This window comes from Anomaloglossus baeobatrachus, chromosome 5 (assembly GCF_048569485.1).
Source record: "Anomaloglossus baeobatrachus isolate aAnoBae1 chromosome 5, aAnoBae1.hap1, whole genome shotgun sequence".
Classification (NCBI taxonomy): Eukaryota; Metazoa; Chordata; class Amphibia; order Anura; family Aromobatidae; genus Anomaloglossus; species Anomaloglossus baeobatrachus.
The window spans coordinates 494,972,856-494,997,842 of record NC_134357.1 but is presented as its reverse complement, the minus strand read 5'-3'; the positions used below and the strand labels follow the sequence as shown (position 1 = coordinate 494,997,842).

At 43.5% G+C, this 24,987-nt stretch overlaps 1 protein-coding gene across 3 annotated transcripts in view; it reads left to right on the top strand.

Annotated features, from left to right (window-relative positions):
* Positions 1 to 24,987, top strand: part of PIK3R6 (phosphoinositide-3-kinase regulatory subunit 6) — a 90,009-nt gene that overhangs the window by 37,841 nt on the left and 27,181 nt on the right. For all 3 annotated transcript variants that reach the window (XM_075347941.1, XM_075347942.1, XM_075347943.1), the window contains exons 2-7: positions 11,214 to 11,337; positions 13,697 to 13,783; positions 15,261 to 15,352; positions 23,724 to 23,792; positions 23,919 to 24,051; positions 24,130 to 24,199. In XM_075347941.1, coding sequence (XP_075204056.1) covers positions 11,325 to 11,337; positions 13,697 to 13,783; positions 15,261 to 15,352; positions 23,724 to 23,792; positions 23,919 to 24,051; positions 24,130 to 24,199 — 464 coding nt within the window. In that variant the 5' untranslated portion in view covers positions 11,214 to 11,324. The remainder of the gene's footprint in view (positions 1 to 11,213; positions 11,338 to 13,696; positions 13,784 to 15,260; positions 15,353 to 23,723; positions 23,793 to 23,918; positions 24,052 to 24,129; positions 24,200 to 24,987) is intronic.

Genomic DNA, 24,987 nt, shown 5'->3' with positions numbered 1-24,987 from the left:
ACACACCAGGTTAAATTTGCCAAACTCTGTATGACTGTCCTGACTATTGCAATGTGTCTGGGGGCCTCCTGAATCTCCTTCGACAGATCATGTTACATTGTTTCATAGGTTGAAAAAAGACCTAGGTCCATCTAGTTCAACCTTCCTCCACCACTTATAAGTGACTTAGTGACAAAATGTATAACCAATAATGTTTTGTGTACTCAGGAAATCATCCAGCCCAATACTTCTGTTCCCAGAGGTGATAAACCCCTGCGAGAGGTGTTTGGGGTCAGCTTAGGCTATGTTCACATTTCCATTATTTTGCATCAGTCACCTGCGTTGCTTGCCGCTTGTGACTGAAGCGTTATACAACGGGTGACAAGAAATGGAATTGATTGTTATCAGAAAGCGGATTCGAGAGAGAGAGAACGATCAGCTGATTGCTCTCAAAAGCCGGCCGCCAGGCGCACAGCTGATCGTTCCTGCCGCTGGAACTGAATTTACCATCCATCATGTTTTTTTACTGTGCGCATGGTCACAGTAAAAACGATCCGCCGCACACAAAAAAACATTGCATTCCTACTGCCTGACGGTCAGTCAGTAAACGACTGATCCGTCACGCGGCGGATGCAACGCAGGGGCATCAGTCACAATCCGTCACTAATAGAAGTCTATGGGGAAAAAACGGATTGCTGCAAAATATTTTGCAGGATACCGTAATTCCTCAAGGCGACGGATTGTGACTGATGCAAAAAGACGGAAGTGTGAACATAGCCTTACTCCTCTCTCCCCATTTAAGATACATGAATGCTCAACTGAATAGTGCACGCATATTTATTGGGGGAGGGAAGGAGTTAAGGCACATGGTGAAAACAAATTCTTATTACCCATGTGGCGAGCCTTTGATCCTCTGCTTCAGTTAAACAGAGTCTGTCACCCCCCAATTAAGTGACCTATACCCTCTTATAGGGGACTTAGATCCTATAAAAATCTACTGGTACAGTGCCTGAGGAAAATTCATATGCAAATATGGGGGATTTGGTGCACCTCTGAGGTGGCAGACTCCCTTTATATTGGCGGCACTGTTGGGGGATTGTTATATTATTTGTTAGTACTATACAGATGCCCTCATCCCCATTAAAGAAACAGGTTCCCGCTCACATCCACATTGGCTATGAGCAAAGCTGATGACATCACTTCCAATGATAGCTGCAGGCTTAAGTGCGGGTGTCGCACAAATGTCCTTTTATAAGAACAGACAGCTTCACGATACCTAAGGCTACTTTCACACATCAGTTTTTTCCCATCAGGTACAATCCGGAAAAAAACGGGTAAACCGGATCCGGTATCGCATCCGGTTTATCCCCATACACTTGCATTGTAACCGGATTGTACCTGATGGCTTTGCGGTGCATCCGTTTTTTTCCGGATGCGGCAAAATTAATAAATGCGGCGGCCGGATAGAACGTTCCCTGCAACGTGTTTTGCTCCGGCAAAAAAAACCGCATCGCGCTGCATCTGGCCGCTGCGGCGCATTTTCAATGCATGCCTATGGATGCCGGATGCGGCGCGATGCGGAAAAAAACGCATCCGGCCGCCGCATGCGGTTTTTTCCACTGCGCATGCTCAGTAGCGTGCCGCAACCGGAAAAAAACGGACCGGCCGCATGTAAAAACTTATGCAAAGGATGCGGTGTTTTCACCGCATCCATTGCATAGGTTTCACAGCCGGATTGAGCCGCACGGCTCAAACCGGATGTGTGAAAGTAGCCTAAGGCTCGAGCATGTAAGCAAGTAGGCTCTCTTTATACGGGACATTAATAGCTCCGCTCATCTCAGACTCGGAAGGAGTACCTCTTTAATCATCATACGACTTTTCAGTAATTTGACTAAGCAATTTTTTTTTCAGTTTCATTCAGCATCCATAATTATTTTGTTTTTCCACCTTCATAGCTTTACGAGGCTTTTATCTGCAGGACAAGTTGTATTTTTTTCACAGCACAATTTTGGGTTATATTAAGGTCATGAAGATCTTTTATTAAATTTTTTAGGCATGAGGGAATAAGAAAAGAAAGGCAATTTGGCATTTCTTATTGTTTATAACTATTATTTGGGTCGAGATGATTACAGTGATGCTAAAAAATTTTAGTTAATTAGTTTTTGCTACATTGTACTAGGTATGCACACTAGATTTTTTTTGTTACGTTTGCACACCAGATTTTTTTTTTTATATCTTCGTTGATGACGGTCAGAACTGTACAGAACTGTAGACCGCCTACAAAATCAGCTCAATGGTCTTCTGTGAAGCATGCGGCTGGTGTTCTTCTAGGTGTGGTCTGCGGCAAGCTGATTTTGTGCAGATCTGTTGTGACCGCGTGCGCTCCTGCGGTCACAATGAGAGCACAGGATATGAGAAAAAAACTAAATAGTTTTCAAAGCCAGCTTACCCGTACACTCCTGTGTGTGGATTCCAGTATCAATCCAGAAGAAAGTCCGCACGGAAAACCAGAGCAGGAGCCAGCCACGGGAAATCCAAATGAAAAAACTTTATAACTCCAGCGGACAAATTTGAGGATGCAGATATATATTAAAAAATTTTTTGCATTTGCAAATTTTTATTTTGAAAAACTTCCATAAAATTGGAGCCACACTTCTGTGCGGTGAAGGAAAGAGATTAGGAGTGGTAGCCTGCTTGGACTACGCGTTTCGGCGTACAAGCGCCTTCTACATGGTCTATCAAACTAAAGGCTAGACTGCCAAAATATAGAAAAAGGGGAGGAAAGGAAAAAGTGAAGGAAAGGGATTAAAATCAAACATGAAACCTCCCATGTTTTAACCCTATGATGGCATGATTCGCCATCATAGGGTTAAAACATGGGAGGTTTCATGTTTGATTTTAATCCCTTTCCTTCACTTTTTCCTTTCCTCCCCTTTTTCTATATTTTGGCAGTCTAGCCTTTAGTTTGATAGACCATGTAGAAGGCGCTTTTACGCCTAAACGCATAGTCCAAGCAGGCTACCACTCCTAATCTCTTTCCTTCACCGCCCAGAAGTGTGGCTCCAATTTTATGGAAGTTTTTCAAAATAACAATTTGCAAATGCAAAAATTTTTTTAATATATATCTGCATCCTCAAATTTGTCCGCTGGAGTTATAAAGTTTTTTCACAGGATATGAGGGCGCATGCGCCGCCCTCGCATAGCACATACAACAGTCTGCTGAATGTGAAGAGTTTTAAGTAATGCTTCCAAATGACAGTGCACAAACTCCAGCATTAACATTTATGACGGCGACAGGGGGAGGAAGGCCAGGCAGGCAGGCAGGCAGATAGGGGTGGGAGTAGATATCAAGACCCAACCGACATATTCCCGGCCCCTGTTGCACCTGTCAATCAAATAACTGTGCATTGCTGTAACTTTACCTGCACATATTTCTGAAATAAAATATTGAAATTCAGAACAAAGCTATGCTTACATTCAGCATTCTAGTGCCAGTAAAGCACTGGCTTTACTTTATATATGAAAATCCTTATGGTTGGGTCTCTTTAATATTTTTAACTCTTTTTAAATGACTGACAATATCGCTAGTTTGGGTAAGCGTTATGAGACTTAACAAAAAAATTGATGTAAAAACCAGAAACAAACAATCAAAGTTTAATGAGAAAATAAATGTTTTTAAGTATGCTGAGTTCACGTTGATCTTGTAGTCTAAACCAGTGAACAAATGCATCATGAAATGATCTCCTGTGCTGAACAAAAATCATCATTCTTATCAGCGCAATGTCCTACGTGAACATGATTTGTCCTGCCGAGAACAATGGCAGCCTATTTTGATTGATCAAGTAGTAGTGTATTATTCCACTTGTTTTGCTCATTATTCTTACTAGACAGAGGCAGATGGAGTAACACAAAAATCTTGGTCTGTAAAAGGATCCATGTACAATGAAAAATTATCGTAAACGGGTCTTCTAAGGAACACTTATCGATAATCCTGCATTCTAAACAGACTGACAAAAAATGCTCATTCACTGGGTATCATGGTATGAGGAAATACCGAGCAAAACGTGAGGGGATGGAAGAGGGAAACCCGGTGTCTAGGGGAGGGGGAGATGGTGACCCTTGATAAAACCTTTCACTGATCCCTGGCTCCTCTGATGTCCCTAGATAGGTTCCGCGCCTATGCGCCCAGCAGGATACTTGGCTCTGACTGGGCCCCAGGTAATGAACGGGCGGGATGAGCACTAGTCAACCCCACTAAAGAACACACAGGGGAAAACAAAAACGAACTTATCTCCAATAGGACTTAGGGAGAGAGGAACAGCAACATACTGTACGTTTCTCCAGATGATTACAAGCCGACTGCTTGCAATTAGGACAGTATAGAAACTTAACTATCACCAGCAACATACCAAGGGAAATGCAGGTAAATAAAGACACAGAGTGTGATGGATAATGATTAGCAGCTGAAAAGAAAAGATCTCTGCAGGGTCCTAAAGAGGAAAGAGTAAACCCTAATTAAGAAGATACAAAAAACTCCATTCACACTAAATAGGAAAGGATGGAATATTGAGGAGTAGTTTGTGCAGCCAAACGCAGCAACTATCTGCATCCTGACACCACAGGGTTGTCTGTCAACCGTGACACGCCCATGAGACTGGGTGAAATGATCTTTTGAGCTCATCTCGGTAGCACATTGTCGTAGCTAAACAGGACTTGTGCCGCCGAGAAAAATTACAGCTTTTTACACATCAGCTGAACATTGGTCTGCCTGTGTAAACAGGCTATGAACGAACTGTGCAACAGCAAAAAAGTTGCTGATCGGTGGTCAGTACTACCAGTCGGTTTGGGTAAACAAACCTTAAGGGCTGTAACACAAATTTGTATTTTTTTTTTTTTTGGTTAATCAAAACGATTAGCAAACTTTGCTGCAAAGGGACTTGTTCTTTTTCTGGTTTATCTTGATGAGAGTTGGGGGGCTTTTGGGGTGATGCTGCTAGTAAAGGAAGTCCATATAAAAAGGCACAAATGTCATAATAATCCTCAAGAACTTCTCTACCAGTTTACACATTATGTAAGACACCACCTTATACAATAGTTTATACTTCCCCATTTAGATCCTTTCAAGGTCTCTAACCCAATACATCACTTACCAAGGAAACTTTTTGGTCTAAAAGAAGTGAACATTAACAACAGATTTTTGTTTTAAAATCAGAGTATAAAAGGAAAAGTGTCATTAAAATAATGTAATGTTCCCCGTGTAACGTGACTCCAGCGCAGGATCTGTAGCTTTGAGTTCCTTTACAAACCAGCATTTATACGCATTCATATATTTTTAGATGAAAAACAGGAACCTGAACCACTTATTGAGATATCTTTAGTTGATGATTTGTTTTTCGGCAGAAAAAAAACCCCAAAAAACAAACCTTCCTTTCCCCTCACGGCTTTGATCAAAAGTTTTCTTTTCTTGACACAATGTTAGAGACGAGATTTGCTTTCCGGCAACCTAGTATTGTTTGTGCGAACTTCCTATGTCAGAAAATTTTGGCTCAAGTAATTTCACTGAAATACAGGAAGGTTGTCACTCTCTTGTATATGTGTACTAAGATCCTGGACAGGGAAGCAAGAGTTTTGGTTTGTTTTTATGTGAAGTTTGCTCAAAAAAGAATGGGTCATCACCAGCAAATCCTGAAAGCCTGTAGTTTTCAAACGGGTCGCTAAGTGTTGGATTCAGCTGACACTACCTGTTCCGCAGCAATCACTTCTCGCCAGACATTATCACCACAGGAAGTGAGTTGCTACACCTTTATTATAAAGCTGGCGCAAATAACACAGGATACACTACTGATAATGGGTGATAGACATCACCCCACTCCCTGTGACGTATGGATAAATGAAAAAGTTAGTCCACAACACACTCTCGTAGAAGTCGTTCTTCTCTACAACAAGAGAAAAAAATAAATTCGTACGTAGTTTAAATTAGCAAAAAATTCTAGGTGATACTTTTCTTTTTAAAGCACCACTCCGGCGCTTTTTTTTTTTTTTTTATTTTGCCCCCAGACGTGGTATCACTATTGTAAGTTTCCTGCCTGTAGTAATATACTTACCAAATGCTTGCTTCCTCTGTTCTCTCCTGTGCTGCAGTCATTTTGTGAACTGCCGGACCGCTTCAGTGATTGATGAGCAAGCCGAAGGTTACTTTTCATTGTAAGTCTATGAGAGCCAGAATGATGCTCTCATAGACTTAAATATAGAGCTTATGGCTGTTACCTCTGACATCTGTGGCCACCAGAAGGCAGATCGGGACCGAAGCGGCGCGAGGAAGAGCAGAAGACGGTGGCTGGTAAGTATATTACTAGGGGCAGGGAACTTGGATTACTGATACCACTCCAACTGAACATTAAGATATAGTTTAAAATTGATGAATGCTGCTTCCTTTTGGAAGCTCTGTGGTATCCTTCCCAAAGATATTACTTATTGCTACCAGGTACTGAGGTTACATTCAATATCCTGAGCAGACAATTTTTTTTTTATATATATACGATTTGTCAGAGAAGTGAAACTAGACACCGATTGTAATATACATGATATGGGCAAAAGTATTGGGACAAGCTTATTCATTGAATTCATGTTTTTTTTTCTCTGGTGTATAACCCTCAGCCCCTCACCACTGGAGTATAACATCTGCTCTCTCGCCTCTGGTGTATAACATCTGGCCCCATACCCCCAGTGTAAAACATCCGACCCCCCTCCATGCCATCTGCCTTTACTAACATGTGACAGACCGGCTGGTGGTACAGAGCTCACTGATACCAGCGCAGTCCTGTAACAGGAGCCACTGGGGAAACAAGTTCGTTCATGATATTTCTACCCTCCTAAATTTTCCCCATCACCTGTAAATGATATTTTTGATAAACAGCAGCTCAGTCACGAAATGGAGACCCCGTAACATTACACAGCGGGGGTCCGAGTATGGAGGAGCAGAAAAGTCATCCTGTTTTGTTCCCAATTGATCATACCCAGTGCAAAAGGTCCATATAGACATGGTTTGGTGTGGACTAACATGACTGGCCAAACAGAGCCCGGACCTTGGCCCCATCCAATAGCTTTAGAAAGAACTAGAATAGAGATTGTGAGCCCGGACTTTCCCCAACATCAGTCTGACCTCACAAATGCTCTTCTAGATTAATGGGCAAAGATTCGCACAGACCCCTCCAAAATCTTGTAGAAATCCTTCCCAGAAGAGTGGGGCACCTTTTGATGTTTTATTTTTTTTTTTTTACTTTAAAAGAAAAAAAAAAAATTATTATTATTAATAATAATAAAAAAAATAGATTATATATATTTATATAGTGCAGACCAAACATTTGGAGACACCTTCTCATTCAAAGAGTTTTCTTTATTTTCATGACTCTGAAAATTGTAGATTCACATTGAACACATCAAAACTATGATGAGCTTCAAGAGGTAGTCACCGGAAATGGTCTTCCAACAGTCTTGAAGGAGTTCCCAGAGATGCTTAGCACTTGTTGGCCCTTTTGCCTTCACTCTGCGGTCCAGCTCACCCCAAACCATCTCGATTGGGTTCAGGTCTGGTGACTGTGGAGGCCAGGTCATCTGGCGTAGCACCCCATCACTCTCCTTCTTAGTCAAATAGCCCTTACACAGCCTGGAGGTGTATTTGGGGTCATTGTCCTGTTGAAAAATAAATGATGGTCCAACTAAATGCAAACCAGATGGAATAGCACGCCGCTGCAAGATGCTGTGGTAGCCATGCTGGTTCTGTATGCCTTCAATTTTGAATAAATCCCCAACAGTATCACCAGCAAAGCACCCCACACCATCACACCTCCTCCTCCATGCTTCACGGTGGGAACCAGCCATGTAGAGCCCATCCGTTCACCTTTTCTGCGTCACACAGACACGGTGGTTGGATCCAAAGATCTCAAATTTGGACTCATCAGACCAAAGCACAGTTTTCCACTGGTCTAATGTCCATTCCTTGTGTTCTTTAGCCCAAACAAGTCTCTTCTGCTTGTTGCCTGTCCTTAGCAGTGGTTTCCTAGCAGCTATTTTACCATGAAGGCCTGCTGCACAAAGTCTCCTCTTAACAGTTGTTCTAGAGTTGTGTCTGCTGCTAGAACTCTGTGTGGCATTGACCTGGTCTCTAATCTGAGCTGCTGTTAACCTGCGATTTCTGAGGCTGGTGACTTGGATAAACGTATCCTCAGCAGAGGTGACTCTTGGTCTTCCTTTCCTGGGGCGGTCCTCATGTGAGCCAGTTTCTTTGTAGCGTTTGATGGTTTTTGCCACTGTACTTGGGGACACTTTCAAAGTTTTCCCAATTTTTCAGACTGACTGACCTTCATTTCTTAAAGTAATGATGGCCACTCGTTTTTCTTTACTTAGAATTTGTATTATGGCAAGAAAAAAGCAGCTAACAGTCTATTCAGTAGGACTATCAACTGTGTATCCACCAGACTTCTACACAACACAGCTGATGGTCCCAACCCCATTTATAAGGCAAGAACTCCCACTTATTAAACCTAGAGAAGAAAGCTGTGGAAAGAAAGCACATATAGGGTCTTACCCCAGTATATGAGGGGTGGGGGAGGGGGTGAAACTACTCACCAGATATCGTTGTGAGAGTCACAACAACTGTAATCGCATGTAGAATTTGATCAAAGGCTGCAGCCACCCGAAAACGGCAGATAACAGAGAGCAAAAGAAAAAGGGTGTTCAATACTGCGCCAAAAGATCACTAGAACAAATGTTCAGATTAATGTATCTTTATTTTCATCCAGGTCTACGCGTTTCAGGAGCCACTGCCCCCTTCCTCAGGACCGTCAGGCAAGACAAACATCAAATCTCCAGATTTGATGTTTGTCTTGCCTGACCGTCCTGAGGAAGGGGGCAGTGGCTCCTGAAACGCGTAGACCTGGATGAAAATAAAGATACATTAATCTGAACATCTGTTCTAGTGATCTTTTGGCGCAGTATTGAACACCCTTTTCTTTTGCTCTCTGTTATCCACTTATTAAACCTGACAGGGCACACCAGTGAAGTGAAAACCATTTCCAGTGACTACCTCTTGAAGCTCATCAAGAGAATGCCAAGAGTGTGCAAAGCAGTAATCAAAGCAAAAGGTGGCTACATTTAAGAACCTAGAATATAAGACATATTTTCAGTTGTTTCACACTTTTTTGTTAAGTATTTCATTCCACATGTATTAATTCATAGTTTTGATGCAATGTGAATCTACAATTTTCAGAGTCATGAAAATAAAGAAAAAACTCTCTGAATAAGAAGGTGTGTCCAAATTTTTGGTCTGTACACACACACACACACACACACAGACATACATACGTGTGTGTGTGTGTGTATCATTAAAAACTAGTGTTAACATTTAAAGACCTTGCCACTTCTATTTTTCAACCAGTACGCTGGCTGATTAGAGGGATATATAGATTGCTTTAAGTGCTGTCTGTAACGATGGCCTAGTTTGTCACATTGGCTGTATGATTTCAGCCAGGTATGTTTGACTCTTTAATGCTGCATCATTTCAGAGAAACATTTTTTAAAAGCTGTATAGGTGACAAGTTGAAAAGGCTGGTCCCTAGTGTCTTCTACCAGTCCGCTCCCTTTGAGTGACTGGTCTCTCCCTGCATGTGTCGCGGGCAGAGGAGGGGACGCTGCGCTCACCCACTGCTCGGGTCCGGCTGCTGCTCGGTGGTGGCTCGAGCGGTGGGCCGGATCCCGGGGACTCGAGCGGCGCTCCTCGCCCGTGAGTGAAAAGGGGAATGATTTTAGGGATTTATTGTCCGTGACGCCACCCACGGTTGTGGTGAGGTTGTGACGCCACCGCTGCTCTGGACAGGGATCCCGGGAGCAATGACAGGGAGCAGCTTGGATGTTGTGTCTCCCCTCCGTGGGTAGGGGGGTTGGTTGTCCCGGGGCCCGGTGAGGGGAGGATGGCAGGTGGGTTACGGGACCTGGTGAGGTGCAGGGTCGCGGGGGCAGCGCGGTGCCGCACGGCACGGTGGTACTCACTCAGCCAATGATGAATACAAAGTCTAAAACAAACGGCTGGATGGACGGGTCCCACAGACGGCTGCGGTGGTTCTTCTCCCGGTAGGTTGGCGGTGACTGCCTTTCCCTGCACCTGTGTTGTGTTCTCGGTTCTGGTGGCTACCCACCGGTAAACCGCTCCCCAGCTTGTATGGAGGCTGAGGGAGCCCCTTTTGCCCGCAGGCTGTCCCTGGGAACTGTAGCCTTGGCGGTGACTGTATTTCCCTTCACAGTTTGAGCTGTTGCCTTTAATCGGGTCTTGACTGCTGGGAAACCCCGGAGGTTCCCTTCGCTAACGGATTTGACCGGTTTTACGGCGACTCCAAGCCTGGTCGGGGTCCGTAGGCCCTGCCGAATGGTGCTGGCTTCTCTTCGCTCCCCGATCCGGTACCGGCGGGCCACTGCCCGTCCCCGGTCCTTACGGTTCACGTCAATCTGCCTCGCCTGCAGACGGTCACCACCGTCTGCCAACCTTGCTGTATGTGCCCGGGCCACACACCCGGACACAGTCTCCTCTACTACCACTTCCCTCTTTTACTCCAAAACTGATCTCACTGCCTTTTTCCGCCTCCAGGACTGTGAACTCCTCGGTGGGTGGGGCCAACTGCCTGGCTCCACCCCCTTGTGTGGACATCAGCCCCTGGAGGGAGGCAACAAAGATTTTTGTCTGACTTCGATGTGCCTAGCCGGGGTGTGGGGTGTGTTGTTGCAGTACCTGTGACGACCTGGCTGGTCCAGGGCGCCACACATGCATGTATAGGGAGAGACCTGTCAGTCATTGGAAGTGGGTCGCCGGACAGGTAAGTATGTGTGACGGCTGTTGTGCGGCACGGGCAGCGATTTGCCCGTGTCGCGCAACAGATGGGGGCGGGTACCCACACTAGCGATATCGGGACCGATATCGCAGTGTGTAAAGTAGCCTTAAAAGTATGTTTATCTCTGAAAAGCCGCAATGTTTCAGATGCAAAAATCATACAGCCATTGCCTGGTGCAACACGGTCAGGTTTCCTTAATAGTAGTCCCATCACACTCACAGGGACAATGATAGTCTTAGGTCACCACCTATCCTAAAAGGTTGTTCTGATCTAGGTGTGTGACTTTTTGGGATATGTGGAAAATGTGATCTGAATAATTAAACACTGATAACTATTGATGCTTTTTGTATGCAGGCTACTACTGAAAACGTACAAAAAGGTTTCGCCCACAGGACAAGAGACGCAGAAGACGTTCTGGAACGCTGACCGTTCATTCACAACCACTGGCCAATAAATGCCTTCTCTATGGACCTCTCAGGTAATAAGGTCGATTTTACTAAATGACTGTAAGCAAGGAGGGTAAACTGCTAACATAACATCCACACACTGCTATGATGGATGCAACTTATCTGAGAGGCATCTGAGCGATAGTGATAGGTCTTCCAGAACTCATATCATTTAGGGTTATCAACCATATATCATCTTGGTAATTGGATGATGTTGATAACAGCCCACAAAGGTATAAAGACTCAGGAACAGAGGAAGCTATTAAGTGAACAAGTCATCAAGATTTAAAGATAATGCTCTTCTCACTAGATGTCAAGAGTTTTCTTCCATCCCTCTGGTCTGTTTGTGCATATATTTGTGTTTCTTCAGATATTTTGTCATACAATGCCTGAGGAAGAGACCTGAGATGTCTCGAAAGCTTGCTTTATAACATCATCATATATTTTATTTTAGTTAGCCATTAAAAAGTTATCACAACTACAAAATTTTAATTTTGTTTCTCTCACAGAGAGCAATCAATAAGCGTTTTCTTAAGACATTGATTCATTTAGTGAATTCCTTTGTACAATCTTTCTGAGATTACACCAGACGCAAAAGGTTTTAGCTTAGTAATATAAAATTAAACTAAAATGGTTGGCTGTTTTTTTTTTGTTTTTTTTTTTTGGGGGGTGGGGGGTGGTGGTTGGTTGAACTATTATTGTTATAGTGCCAAAGGGGTATACATAATAAAAACAAGTAGAGTTGAGCGGATCGTGAAAAATCCGTGTCCGGCGGCTACCCGGCGAGTTGAGGAAGAAGTCCGGATCCGATCTGGAGTTCGGCCCCATATAGGTCAATGGGGAGTGGAATCCGGGGACGAGAGAGAGAGAACGAGAGAGATCGAGAGAGGGAGAGAGAGAGAGGGAGAGAAAAAAAACCACCCGGATCTAGATCGTGCAGCCGGATTCTCGCTTCCGGGTCGAACTTGGATCAGCCGCTCAAACCGTGCGGATCCGGATTTTGCCGATCCGGGTCCGCTCAACACTAAAAACAAGTACAATAATCATGAACAATACAAGGCACAAAGGTACAGGATGAAAGAGGACCCTGCCTGTGAGGGCTCTGCGTTATATTATACATGATAAAAGAGTGAATATGTTCTCACTGGTCCCTGCCCCAAGCTAATATCTGTCTACCCTGCATCTAGATACGACATAATTGCCTTTTCATTCAGATGGTTAACTGGCTGACATGTTTTTGGATTTTGGTTTGAAGTTGGACACCTTTAATGACCTGGTCAGTACTACTAACCACTAGTCACCACATTACACAGCGGCAAATGTTAATTTAATTAATGTAAGATAAGACAGTACAGGAGTGTACAGCTCCCGATTTTCACAAGAAAATAAATTAATTTTTGCCAAGTTGGGTTATTATGTCCAAATTATGTCAAGCATACACAGAAAGTAAACTACCATCTTACAGGGACTCGGTCAGCAGGTTTCTGCAATATAACCTGAAGATAGCACACTACAAGAGTTAAAACAGAGAATTCAGCCCTGCATCTGTTATCTCACAGTCTTTTTTTATTTACCTGTAATGTTAGTGTAAGCCTCCTATCTTTATCATTAGTGGGTCTCAGCAGTGCATGAGTTGTTGAGTTGTAGTCCAACTCAGGCTATGTTCACACAGAACTTTTTTGGTAAGTTTTTTTCCTGACCAAAACCTGATCTTGTGGCAGGAAATCTCCTTTGAGTCATCTGCGTTTTTGGTGTGTTTTTCATGCGTTTTTTAGTGGCGTTTATTGCTGCAGATTTGGTGCGGATTTGCTGCTTTTTTTCTACAAAATGGGTTGCATCAATGAAAAAACGACGCAAATCTGCAGCAAAGAATTGACATGCTCATTCTTTAAAAACCTGACCAAAAATGCAGATATTTGACAAAACAGTCAGGAAAAAACCTGATGTGTTTGTGTGCGTGTGTGTGAATGAGATTTCAGAAATCTCAGACTTTGCTGGGACTGTAAAAAGCAGCTTTTTAGTAGCATGGATTTGCATAAAACCAAGGCAAATCTGCAGCTAAAAAAAAACGCAGCAAAAACTTACTAAAAAAGCGCTGTGTGAACATAGCCTCACTGCGCTTCTGTGATTAGCAGCTTCTGTCTATGGAAATGTACACTGAAAGCCTGGTGTGGGTGGAGGTAGCTCCCCCAGCACTGCTACATGCAAAATCACAAATGTTTCACTGTCAGAACAGCTGCAGCCACTAATCTAAGTGATATATCGATGAACTCAGGTCCTCTTAGCCTATATCATGCTGCTCTCAGATGAGGTAACAAAAACCTGCTGACAGATTCCCTTTAAGTGGACCAAAAGCCATGTACAATGAACATTTTGTTTTCTCTTCCTCAGCGACCGAGGCAGACATGGTTTATCAAAAGGTTCAAGCGATTCTTCGAGGTCTTGACATTCAACATCCAACACAGCGGTCAGACCCAGGTAAACTCAGGTTCAAGGAGAAAAACTGAGGGACAATTAAAATAATGATCAAAAAGTCAACTAAAAATAATCAGGTAGATCAGAAAATGGAGGAAAAAAAACTATATGATGTTCCAAAAGATGACTCTGTATGGAATAGCACAGTCTAATGCAAAATTCCAAATAACATAAAATGTATAATTAATACATTCCTGCTTAATGGTGGCTTGAAAGACACTCTTTGGCCCTCACTCATCAGTTTGGAAGTCTATGGGTATGTTTGCCTTTTGTGCTGAGAGCTTTCCAAGTGAACAACTGGAAAACTCAGCATAAAAAAACCCCAAACGAGCTAGTGGTTAAAATGTTGTGTACCCTTACTTTAATGTTTTTACTTGATCTTTAATTGTTCTTCAAGTAGTTTTCCATTGTTTAGAATATGTTTATTAGTTGGAGTGTCTGGACTCTTACGAAGTGTAAGAATGGGTCAGTAAAAGTCCAGATTGTCAATTCAAGTAAAGCATGAGATTGTTATTGGACGAACATTTGTTCAGCAGACAGACATCTCTCCCGACACATAGACAAGCATTCTGCTTGTATGCCCATCTATGGGTTTTCAACAAGGAGAAAGCCTCTATCAGACACTTTTGGGAGCAGCTTGAATTCCCTGGCAACAAAAGGATTGGACTTTGAGTAGGGATCTGCAAATCAATTTTCAGGACACTAGTCCAGTAGCCAGGTTAGTACACCTTGGACACTGGACAGTAGCCTTGGGTATGGTTCCCTATCTTTCCTTGATTTGCAGCGCTTATTTTAAATTTGCCAAACTGACACGATTTCATGTGTGTGTCAGGTTGCAACAATGACGTCGAGCCAGGCTGGCTAGTCAAAAGTGGAGTCACAAAAGACGGCAGGTTGGAGGTAGTTTGCAGGGCTCAGTCCTGCGGCCAAAAAGTACTGAATCTATTTGCTCATCTGTAGAATTTATTATCCAACTGTTATCCTTCCCTTCCCTGATAACATGCCGGGTGAGAGTCAAGAGGCCCATCATAGACATTATATTGCCAGCAGGTCCTGCCAAAATAGATGCGTTTAGATGACTTTCATCTAATGTGAATAGGGCCTTAAAAGTTTTATTCTCATGTTTAAAGCTAGCTAGAGAACTGTAGACCGTGAGAAATTAAGAATGTCTGCAATTCGCTTTACATTTCTGCCTTCGTTCACCTCCTATATGACAATGACAATGCGGATGGGCTGAACTGTCAGTGAGGAGTGCACCACCAGCCAGCAAGCAGTGAGGCTGAGGAGCAAAGTTCTCCTCCAGGTAGATCATAGGAAGAGCCCCTGAGAGATCTATGAAAAAGCTCAGTTGGCCATTGGCTCTGATAGTTGTAGGGCAGCTGAAGGGAATTCTACATTGGATTCCCTCATAATGACTGGTTGGTAGAACATGTCAAGAGATAGGTGGGAAATTAAACATTCTCAATATGTTCTGTGATAGGAATGCTGAGATGGACTCTGCACAAGAGCTTGGATCGGAACCCGAACAGTGGAAATATTATGGTTGGAGTTATCATTAAAGAGTTGGAGAAGGTATGAACATTTGGTAATAATGCTATTAGGTTCCAGAAAAACATGTTGAATCCTTCTTACATTATGACATACATGGTAAACCACAAAGACCTCCTGAATGAAGAGGCAAATTACCAGTTACAGTAATGATGTAGGAACTGAAATATAGCTGTGGCTTGTAGTTATATGATATATATTAGAAACTTGTCTGTTCCAAAAGTCAACATCTTACTTGTCACATCTCAGAAAAAACAGCATAAGAATAGAAGGCACTTACTTGCTATACATAAATATCAGAAATGTGTAGGATTTATATTTTACAATAGGGGACTGTATAATAGTGAAATGTAAGAAGTTTCTGAGCTATACGCAAGACTTTTTCGCCAAGAGTTCAATGTGATAGCGTTTAGCCCTTGCTGACCTAATAGCTTCTTGACTTGCGTCTGGTAACCCAACAGCAAGATGAAAATTTCCTGAGTATGATCCAATACCTCATGACACAGGTTCAGATTCTCCTTTCTAATGACAAAATTGTGCAGGAGATATCCATCATTTAGTCCCAAATAAACCAGAGAGGTTGTACGATCTTTGACATTAAGGGGGGCTTTACACGTTGTGACATCGCTACCGATATATCGTCGTTAGTGACGCACATCCGGCGCAGATAGCGACATCACAACGGGTTAATCCTAGGTGCGACGATGAACGAGCACAGAAGCGTACAATATCGCTGATCTGTGTAACGTCGTTTATTTCCATAATGTCGGTTCGACCGCAGGTACGATGTTGTTTGTCGCTCCTGCAGCTCCACACATTGCTGTGTGTAAACTCGCAGGAGCGACAAACCTCTCCTTACCTGCGTCCCGACGGCAATGCGGAAGGGAAAAGGTGGGTGGGATATTATGTCCCGCTCATCTCCACCCCTCCGCTTCTATTGGCCGGCTGATTAGTGACGTCGCGGTGACGCCGAACACACCTCCCCCTTGAAGGAGGGATTGTTCGGCAGTCACAGCGATGTCGCCAAGCAGGTATGTGCGTGTGAAGCTGCCGTAGTGATAATGTTCGCTACGGCAGCAATCACCACATATCGCATGTGTGACGAGGGCGGGTGCTATCGCGCTGGACATCGCCAGCGATGTCGCAACGTGTAAAGCCCGCCTAATGGTATATTAACAGGATTTGTCATAATGACCAAACACTGGCATCTAAATCTATTCTCCGGAAGGAAAAAAAGTTTTCCCCTTAGACCCAGGCTTAGCTTCTGATACAGCCAGAGTAGATCTCATACTTTACACTGACGAGGGGTAATCACCCCGAAACACCGTGCCTGCAAATTGAGGTTCTGATCTGGCATAAATCCTGTCATATAACAAGGCTAGTTAAAGGGTGACTTTTGACTTTTAGGATTGCTACTTCCAATAGGTGGCACTAGAGTACGTCTCCTTCCTCCCTGAAGAGACAATTTGCCTATCTACATTAATTTCTATGGGAGCCCTGAAAAGCGCAGAGCAACCTGGGACCCACATCTCCCGGACTTTTATGACATATCCTAACGATATACCATAAGTGTCCCAGATGGGTCAATTCCCAAAATACGTTATACCCTAACCACAGGATAGGGAATAACTTACTGATTATTGGAGGTCAGACCATTGGGATAAACAGCAATCCAGAGAATGGGGCACTTTGCAGCACTGTTTTGATTGGAGCTGGGGTGCGCATGCTAGAGACTGCCAGAAAAAGCTGAATAAAGCACTCCTCTATGTCTGTCAGTCCTTTAGACAATGAATAGAGTGAAGAGCGAGCTTGCGCACCTTCACTCCATTCAAGATGGGGGCTTCAAAGAGCAGTTCTCACAGTTCCAGAGCCCTGACCTCAGGAACTGCTGAGAGTCCTGGAGGTCAGACCTCAGTGATTAGAAAGGATTCATTATTCTATTCATAGGGAATAACTTGTTATTTAAAACTAGACATACACTTTAGATAATGCTTGGCCAAATGCTTATTTGTCCAACCACCATACACCCTCCATCACCCTCATACACATGCATACTGGGCTCAATCAGGAATAACCTGCTAGTTGTTATTTTGAGAATATTAAAATATAAACAGCCTAATCTTTTTTTCCATCAAACATTTAACATCAGAGGAAAGTAAATTCATTTTTGTTCAGGTACTTATTAGATTTTAGTCTGTCTAGCAATAAACGCATATAAATTGTTAGATAAAAAGTATCCAGTACCAGACAATGAACCTATTATCTGCACCATATCTAATCCAGCCCCCTGCAGCTAATCGCCAGTGGTTCATTTAAGGTGGCTTTACACACTGCAACATTGCAAACGACATCGCTGTAACGTCACCGGTTTTGTGACGTAATAGCGACCTCCCCAGCGACATTGCAGTGTGTGACACACATCAGCGACCTGGCCCCTGCTGTGAGGTTGCTGATCACTACACATCTCTCAGGACCATTCTTTGGTCCTTTGTTTCCCGCTGTGCAGCATGATCTCTAGAAAGTCTCAGTGTGTAAAGGGGACTTTACAGCAACTTCATTAACGACTTCCCTTTCAAAAAGCTGCTTTACAACGTCCCCAATGACTAGCTAGGTCGTTCTGCAGGTCCGGATCGCTGTTGCGTCGTTGGCCAGGTCTGCCTGTTTGACAGCTCACCAGCGACTCACCAGAGACTTTGTAGCGATCCCGGCCAGGTTGGGATCGCTGGTGGGATCGCTAGAAAGTCTCAGTGTGTAAAGGGGCCTTAAAGAAGTTGTCCAGTTACCAAAACGGATTTTTTTTTTTCTGATAAATCTTGCTAATATGTGCCCCTCAACACATCTATTATGTTTTTTCAGCAAAATTACCTTTCATTGTGCACTAGCAGCACATGCTCATTGCTGGCTCCAGCTCTGATGGGGTTAATCTCTCCTCTGACTTCCTGTGTTCAGTTCCTACAAGTCCCAGAATTCTTTGTGGCTTTAGGGCGGTGTCTAGCTTATCTAACACACCCATTGTGTCTAATACACCCACTCTGCTCCCACCCAAACCCTCCTCCCTGCCTCTTCCCAGTGGATGTGCACTAAGAGAAATCACAGATACAGCAGCTCTGCACAGCCAGGGGAAGAAAGTGTGTGCGCGTGTATATACAGTGTGTGTGTGTGTGCGTATATACAGTGTGTGTGTGTATATACAGTGTGTGAGTGAGTGTGTATGTGTGTGTGTATGTAATACTCACCTGTCTGCAGAGTGCCATGCCTGCTTCCAGCCCCTGTCCCGGTCCCGCCGCTTCGGCTGTGTGCAGTCTCCCCGGTGCATGCACGAAGCTTGCAGGACCTGGCCGTGGATCACCTGATGCAGTCACCTGACGCATCAGCTGATCGTAGTCTCGCCGGCTTTTTCTTGCCCGGCCGGCTATCAGCTGATCCTGCCGTCAGGGGACTTCATCAGCTGATTACCGGCAGCTCCTGCAGTGATGGGACAGGATCAGACTCTCATCCGATCGCTCCAGGAGCTGCCGGTCATCAGTACAGACGTGAGTATTTATTTTTTTTTTTTTTGCAGTGATGCATCAACTGATTGTATAATCGGCTTTTATACAATCAGCTGCTGTGTGATGTGATTCACATCCTTTATCCTGACACATCATCTGATCGCTTTGCCTTCCAGCAAACCGATCAGATGGATCCGGATTGGACGGCGCGGGACCCTGACCCAGGATTACTGCGGAGGGGGGTTTATTTCAATAAAGATGGAGTCACTAATTGTGTTGTGTTTTATTTCTAATAAAAATATTTTTCTGTGTGTTGTGTTTTTTTTTTTTTCTTATTACTAGAAATTCATGGTGGCCATGTCTAATATTGGCGTGACACCATGAATTTCGGGCTTAGGGCCAGCTGATAATATACAGCTAGCCCTAACTCCATTATTACCCGGCTAGCCACCCGGCATCAGGGCAGCTGGAAGAGTTGGATACAGCGCCAGAAGATGGCGCTTCTATGAAAGTGCTGAGTAGCAAGTGCTGAGTAGCAGCCCAGCAGACTATTTATCACTGTACAGGTACTGACAGTGACTCAGAGGGATAGCAGTATGACCGCTTACAATCATTTGTGAAACACACATGACAATAGATATTATCTTTCCACATACGTCAAATGTAGAATGCCGAGGTGTCTTTTGGGGTTTTGCTAACTAATTAGCATTTCCTGAAAGCTCGAAGATTGTGGAAGCAAAAACTCCCAGTGAGACTAAATAACTTTTGGACACTAAGAAGTGGTCTGCTTGAAAACAGGAAGAAAGAAATTAAAAGAAAATGATGTCTTAAGACTGTAACTTCCAGAAACCGTAAACTCCTGCTTTGCAAAACAAACCCACGCTCTTGTCCAGTATCTGTATATTTGTAGCTACCAATAAAGCCCATATGATCACTGGCGGACATAGACAAAAAAGGACCCCTGTGCAAGAATAACATATAGGCCCTTTGTTATCCAATAGCTCATTATAATTGCACAATTCCACCTACTTTGGAAGTGAAAATGGGCCCCTTTTCACTTTTGAGCCCATGTGCCGCTGCACAGGTTGCACCAATTATATGTCCGCCCCTGCGTATGTGCGCCCCTGCATGGCCTAACAACCTCAAATTCATACCCCAAGGTCTAACAGCTTTATAAACTACAGGCAGGTATACTACAAAAATCACAGGAGAACACATTTTCAGTAGAGCCGAGAGTACATGCAATGCACCTTTCTACATTTAGGAGATTTGGAAACAATTTTTTCTTCAGATTCCATTCGTATCAACCTTCAGATTAGTTTTTCTTGGGCAGGTTGGCTTAAAGGGATTGTCCACTTTCAAAAAAATGTTAAGTCCCAGCTTCAGTTTGTTAAAAAGAAACAAACAAACTGCGTCTTAGCTGTGAGTCCCTGACAGTGTTGACAGCACTCAAAAAAGTAATAGTTCTGGCACACTAAGAAGAATGAGAACATGAAAATTTTTTTTCTTGAATGCAGAATCAGTTTTATTATTGCAAAAAACAAGATAAATTCATCCAACGTTTCGACCGTCTTAGTCGTTATCAAGGATAGAATTATCTATATCATAATGGGAGGACGTGCGTTCAATAGAAAATGGTCATCACCATTAGGTACGAGTGATTACGAGGTTATAATCCTATGTCTTTTGCACTGGCCTATGGTAACGAGCAAAACCAAGATGGAGACAATCTATGGTTATAGTTGTTTCTGGAATAATGCGTAATAATTGATAGTAGAAAAAAGGAAAAAAAATAGGATTCCCTCACTGAATGGTTCTCAGTTACCTCCAAGATATGCATATGCTCATATGTTGGTGTATGGTAACCGAAAAACAGAGCTGAAGGCAATCTGTAATAGTAGATGTGTCTGAAACACAGTGTCTAGTGTTGACAGCACTGGCAGTCGATGAGCTCTGCAGCACAGAGTTGTTAAGCTCACTGATTGCCTGCTGCATTGTCAATGTGAGGTCAACACCACAGCCAATGCCAAAAACTCAATGCCGGACCTGGGGAGGTAGAGTAAGGCTACGTGCGCTAACAGCGTTTTTTGATGCTGCGTTTTTGTGAGTTTTTGGCTGCTAAAAACGCACAAAAACGCACCCACGGCAAAAACGCGCAAAAAACGCATGTGTTTTTATCGCGTTTTGGGCATTTTTGATCTGCGTTTTTCCAATGCATTGCATGGGGGAAGAAATACGCAGGAAAGAATTGACATGTCCATTTTTTTTTAAGCTCAAAAACGCAGCTTAAAAAAAAAAGTTGTGTGCGGACAGCAAAAATGAAAACTCAAGACTTTGCTGGGGAAGCAAAGTCATGCAGTTTTGAGGCTAAAAACGCACCCGAAAAACGCGCAAAAACTCAGCGAAAAACTCACTGCGCGCACATAGCCTAAAGCAGGATTTGTTTTGATTTTTTAGAACAAGCTGCAAAGGGGAACAAAGATTTTGTAAAGGGGACAATCCCTTTTAAAGGTAATCTGTTAGCAGATTCATGCTGCCCAAACCAATAATGCAGCAAACATGCAGCCATGTTGTGATTCATACTGATTATGGTTTGGGCAGCATGAATTAGCTGATAAGGTACATTTAAAGATTATGGAAATCTTGAGATTGATAAAAAAAACAATTTGTATACGTTAGTGGTTTTCTTTACTAATTTTCATTCATTTTTATACTTCCTGATATGCAGTTTGCAGCGAGATCCAAGTTTCAGATTTTTTTTCTTGTGGGAGTCTCTCTCCTATATGTGAGGTCTGTATGGTCTTTCCTAGTAATATAGGCTGGGTGTGAGATCTGAGCATCTCTTCCAGTAATATAGGCTGGTTGTGAGGTCTGCATGTCTCCCTCAGTAACATAGCCTGGATATGAGGTTTGTATGTGTCTCTCCTAGTAACATAGGCTGGATGTAAGACTATTTAAGGTTTGTAGCTCAATGGAAACAGCTACACATTCTTACTTTGTATCATCTCTAAGTGCCGTGGTCTACTGTCACTGTGAATTCTTTTGGATCCTTCCACTGTGGACCTACCTAAATTCCTAAGTGCCAAACATATGTTCTTCTCAGATTTAATATAGGCTGGATATGAGATCTTTATATTCCCCCAACTAATACAAGTTGGATGTAAGGTCTCTGCGTTTCTAGTAGCAATATACTGTAGGCTGGATTTGAGATGTTTGTTTGTCTAAAGTAATAAATGTTGATTGTTGAGGTTTGTGTGTCCATCCCAGTAATTTGGGAATGATGTAAGCGCTGCATCTAAAGCTGGGGTCACACTAAACGACAGCGACGTCGCTGTTATGTCACCATTTTCTGTGACGTAGCAGCGACCTTGTAAGTCGCTGTTATGATCGCTGCTTAGCTGTCAAACACAGCAGCCGAAGCAGCGATCATAACGACACGCGTCGCTGTGCTGCAACATGTGCAGAGAGCAGGGAGCCGCGCACACTGAGCGCTGGCTCCCTGCTCTCCTAGCTACAGTACACATCGGGTTAATTACCCGATGTGTACTGCAGCTACATGTGCAGAGAGCAGGGAGCCGCGCACACTGCTTAGCGCTGGCTCCCTGCTCTCCTAGCTACAGTACACATCGGGTTAATTACACGATGTGTACTGCAGCTACATGTGCAGGGAGCAGGAGCCGGCACTGGCAGCGAGAGCGGCGGAGGCTGGTAACGAAGGTAAATATCGGGTAACCACCTTGGTTACCTGATGTTTACCTTGGTTATAGCTTACCGCAGCTGCCAGATGCCGGCTCCTGCTCCCTGCTCGCTTCATTTCGTCGCTCTCTCGCTGTCACACACAGTGATCTGTGCGTCACAGCGGGAGAGCGACGACCAAAAAATGAAGCTGGACATTCAGCAACGAGCGGCGACCTCACAGCAGGGGCCAGCTCGTTGCTGGATGTCACACACAGCGGCAGTGACGGGACGTCGCTGCAACGTCACAGAAAATGGTGACGTAGCAGCGACGTCGTTGTCGCTGTGTGTGACACCACCTTAAGGTGCTGCTGTCTTTAATTGCTTTCATGTAATAATCCAGCTCTAATGCTGTACTTATTTCCTCTCCATATGCTTTTCTCCTTGTCTGTAGCCCGTTTTCTCTCCAATCCCTGAGATACTATCTTTACTCTCTGCAGTTATGTATAAACTCCTTACTGTTATCTCTAACACTGAGAGAAGGGAGGAGGTAGAGAAGCAGAGAGAGCCATTAGAACCAGCAACCCTGATTTATATCAGTTTTGTGAAAGAACTTACGAACACTAATTTTAGGGGTAAGATGGGCCACTTTACTATATTTACAAATTTTGACCAGTGGGTCACTTTACCTTTTATTAATGACATGTCATCATGGACTGAGTGGAAACAACATGAAAAACACAATGATAAAACATAAATAGACTATACTAGACATATTGTAATAAGTAATGCTGCAGTAGATGAACAACAAAACCAAACAACCCCATACCACAGTATAAAGAAGAGGAAAATATACCACTCCCTAGTCCAAGTGAATTAAGGAAGCTGCCAAGAATTAAGCAGCTGACATATGACTACATTTCTAACACGATAAGAAATGATAAATGATTACTGTCTCTGTTTAGAACAAAAATGATCTGGTGTGTGTCTATCTTGCAGATATCTAACACTGATGTTTGCCAACTTGACAGATGCACACTTGGACACGTTTTTTCACAATAAAAAAAATGGAAAATTCTAGGATGCACATCAAGTAAAGTGGCTTGAATGCCTTGACAAAGCTCCTAAGAGTTTAAGGGGGAAACACCCAGAAACTCATCAGCCCAAACAATGGTATATTTGTATATTTTGAAGCAATGTGAGTCACAATTTTTGTACTTTCACTTTAGGCAGAACTAGAAGACAACCTGCATTATATCGTCCCTTTACTGCACACTCTGATGTACGCCATCACAAAGGTACCTTATACTGTCACAGGAAATGCATGACAATACCACTAACCTTTTTTTCCTACATCTACTATGTAAAATCTCAACAAAAAAAAAAAAATACAACTTTTACATCATTTGTTATTTAAATTTCAGGCTGCATACATCTCTGATGAATTGTATGAACGAGTTTATGTTTTCTGCAAAAAGATACTTACTCTTCCTAAACCATATTGCACGATTGGTCTGGACTACGCGCAAAGACTAAAGACTGAAAAGAAAGTCCCAGGTACGTACGTGCTATCGTACGGTCAGAAGTCTTACAAGTCTAGATTACTGTGTAAATAATTAGTTTGTGATATTTTAGGTTATTCATATCAAAAGATGGTTATTTTGGAACAAAACCTCAAAAGGGATGTCAACCATCACCAAGACAAGTGAGTTGATTTCTTACATATATTTTCTAGTAAGAAATTATGAAGGAGGGTGACCCTTGTCCTATAGTAATCTGATTTATCACAGACCATTGCCCAGATACTCGACAACTCTAAAGGCCCCGTCACACTAAAGGTCCAGTCACACTAAGCAACTTACCAGCGATCCCAACAACGATAGGGATCGCTGGTAAGTTGCTAGGAGGTTGCTGGTGAGATGTCACACTGCGACGCTCCAGCGATCCCACCAGCAACCTGACCTGGCAGGGATCGCTGGAGCGTCGCTACACGAGTTGCTGGTGAGCTCACCAGCAACCAGTGACCAGCCACACGTGCAGAGAGCAGGGAGCAGCGCACACTGAGCGCTGGCTCCCTGCTCTCCTAGTTACAGCACACATCGGGTTAATTACCCGATGTGTACTGCAGCTACATGTCACAGTGCACAGAGCAGGGAGCAGCGCACACTGCTTAACGCTGGCTCCTTGCTCTCCTAGCTACAGCACACATCGGGTTAATTAACCCGATGTGTCCTGCAGCTACATGTGCACAGAGCAGGAGCCGGCACTGACAGTGAGAGCGGCGGAGGCTGGTAACAAAGGTAAATATCGGGTAACCAAGGACAGGGCTTCTTGGTTACTCGATGTTTACCGTGGTTACCAGTGTCCGCAGAAGCCGGCTCCTGCTGCCTGCACATTTAGTTGTTGCTGTCTCGCTGTCACACACAGCGATCTGTGCTTCACAGCGGGACAGCAACAACTAAAAAATGGCCCAGGACATTCAGCAACAACCAA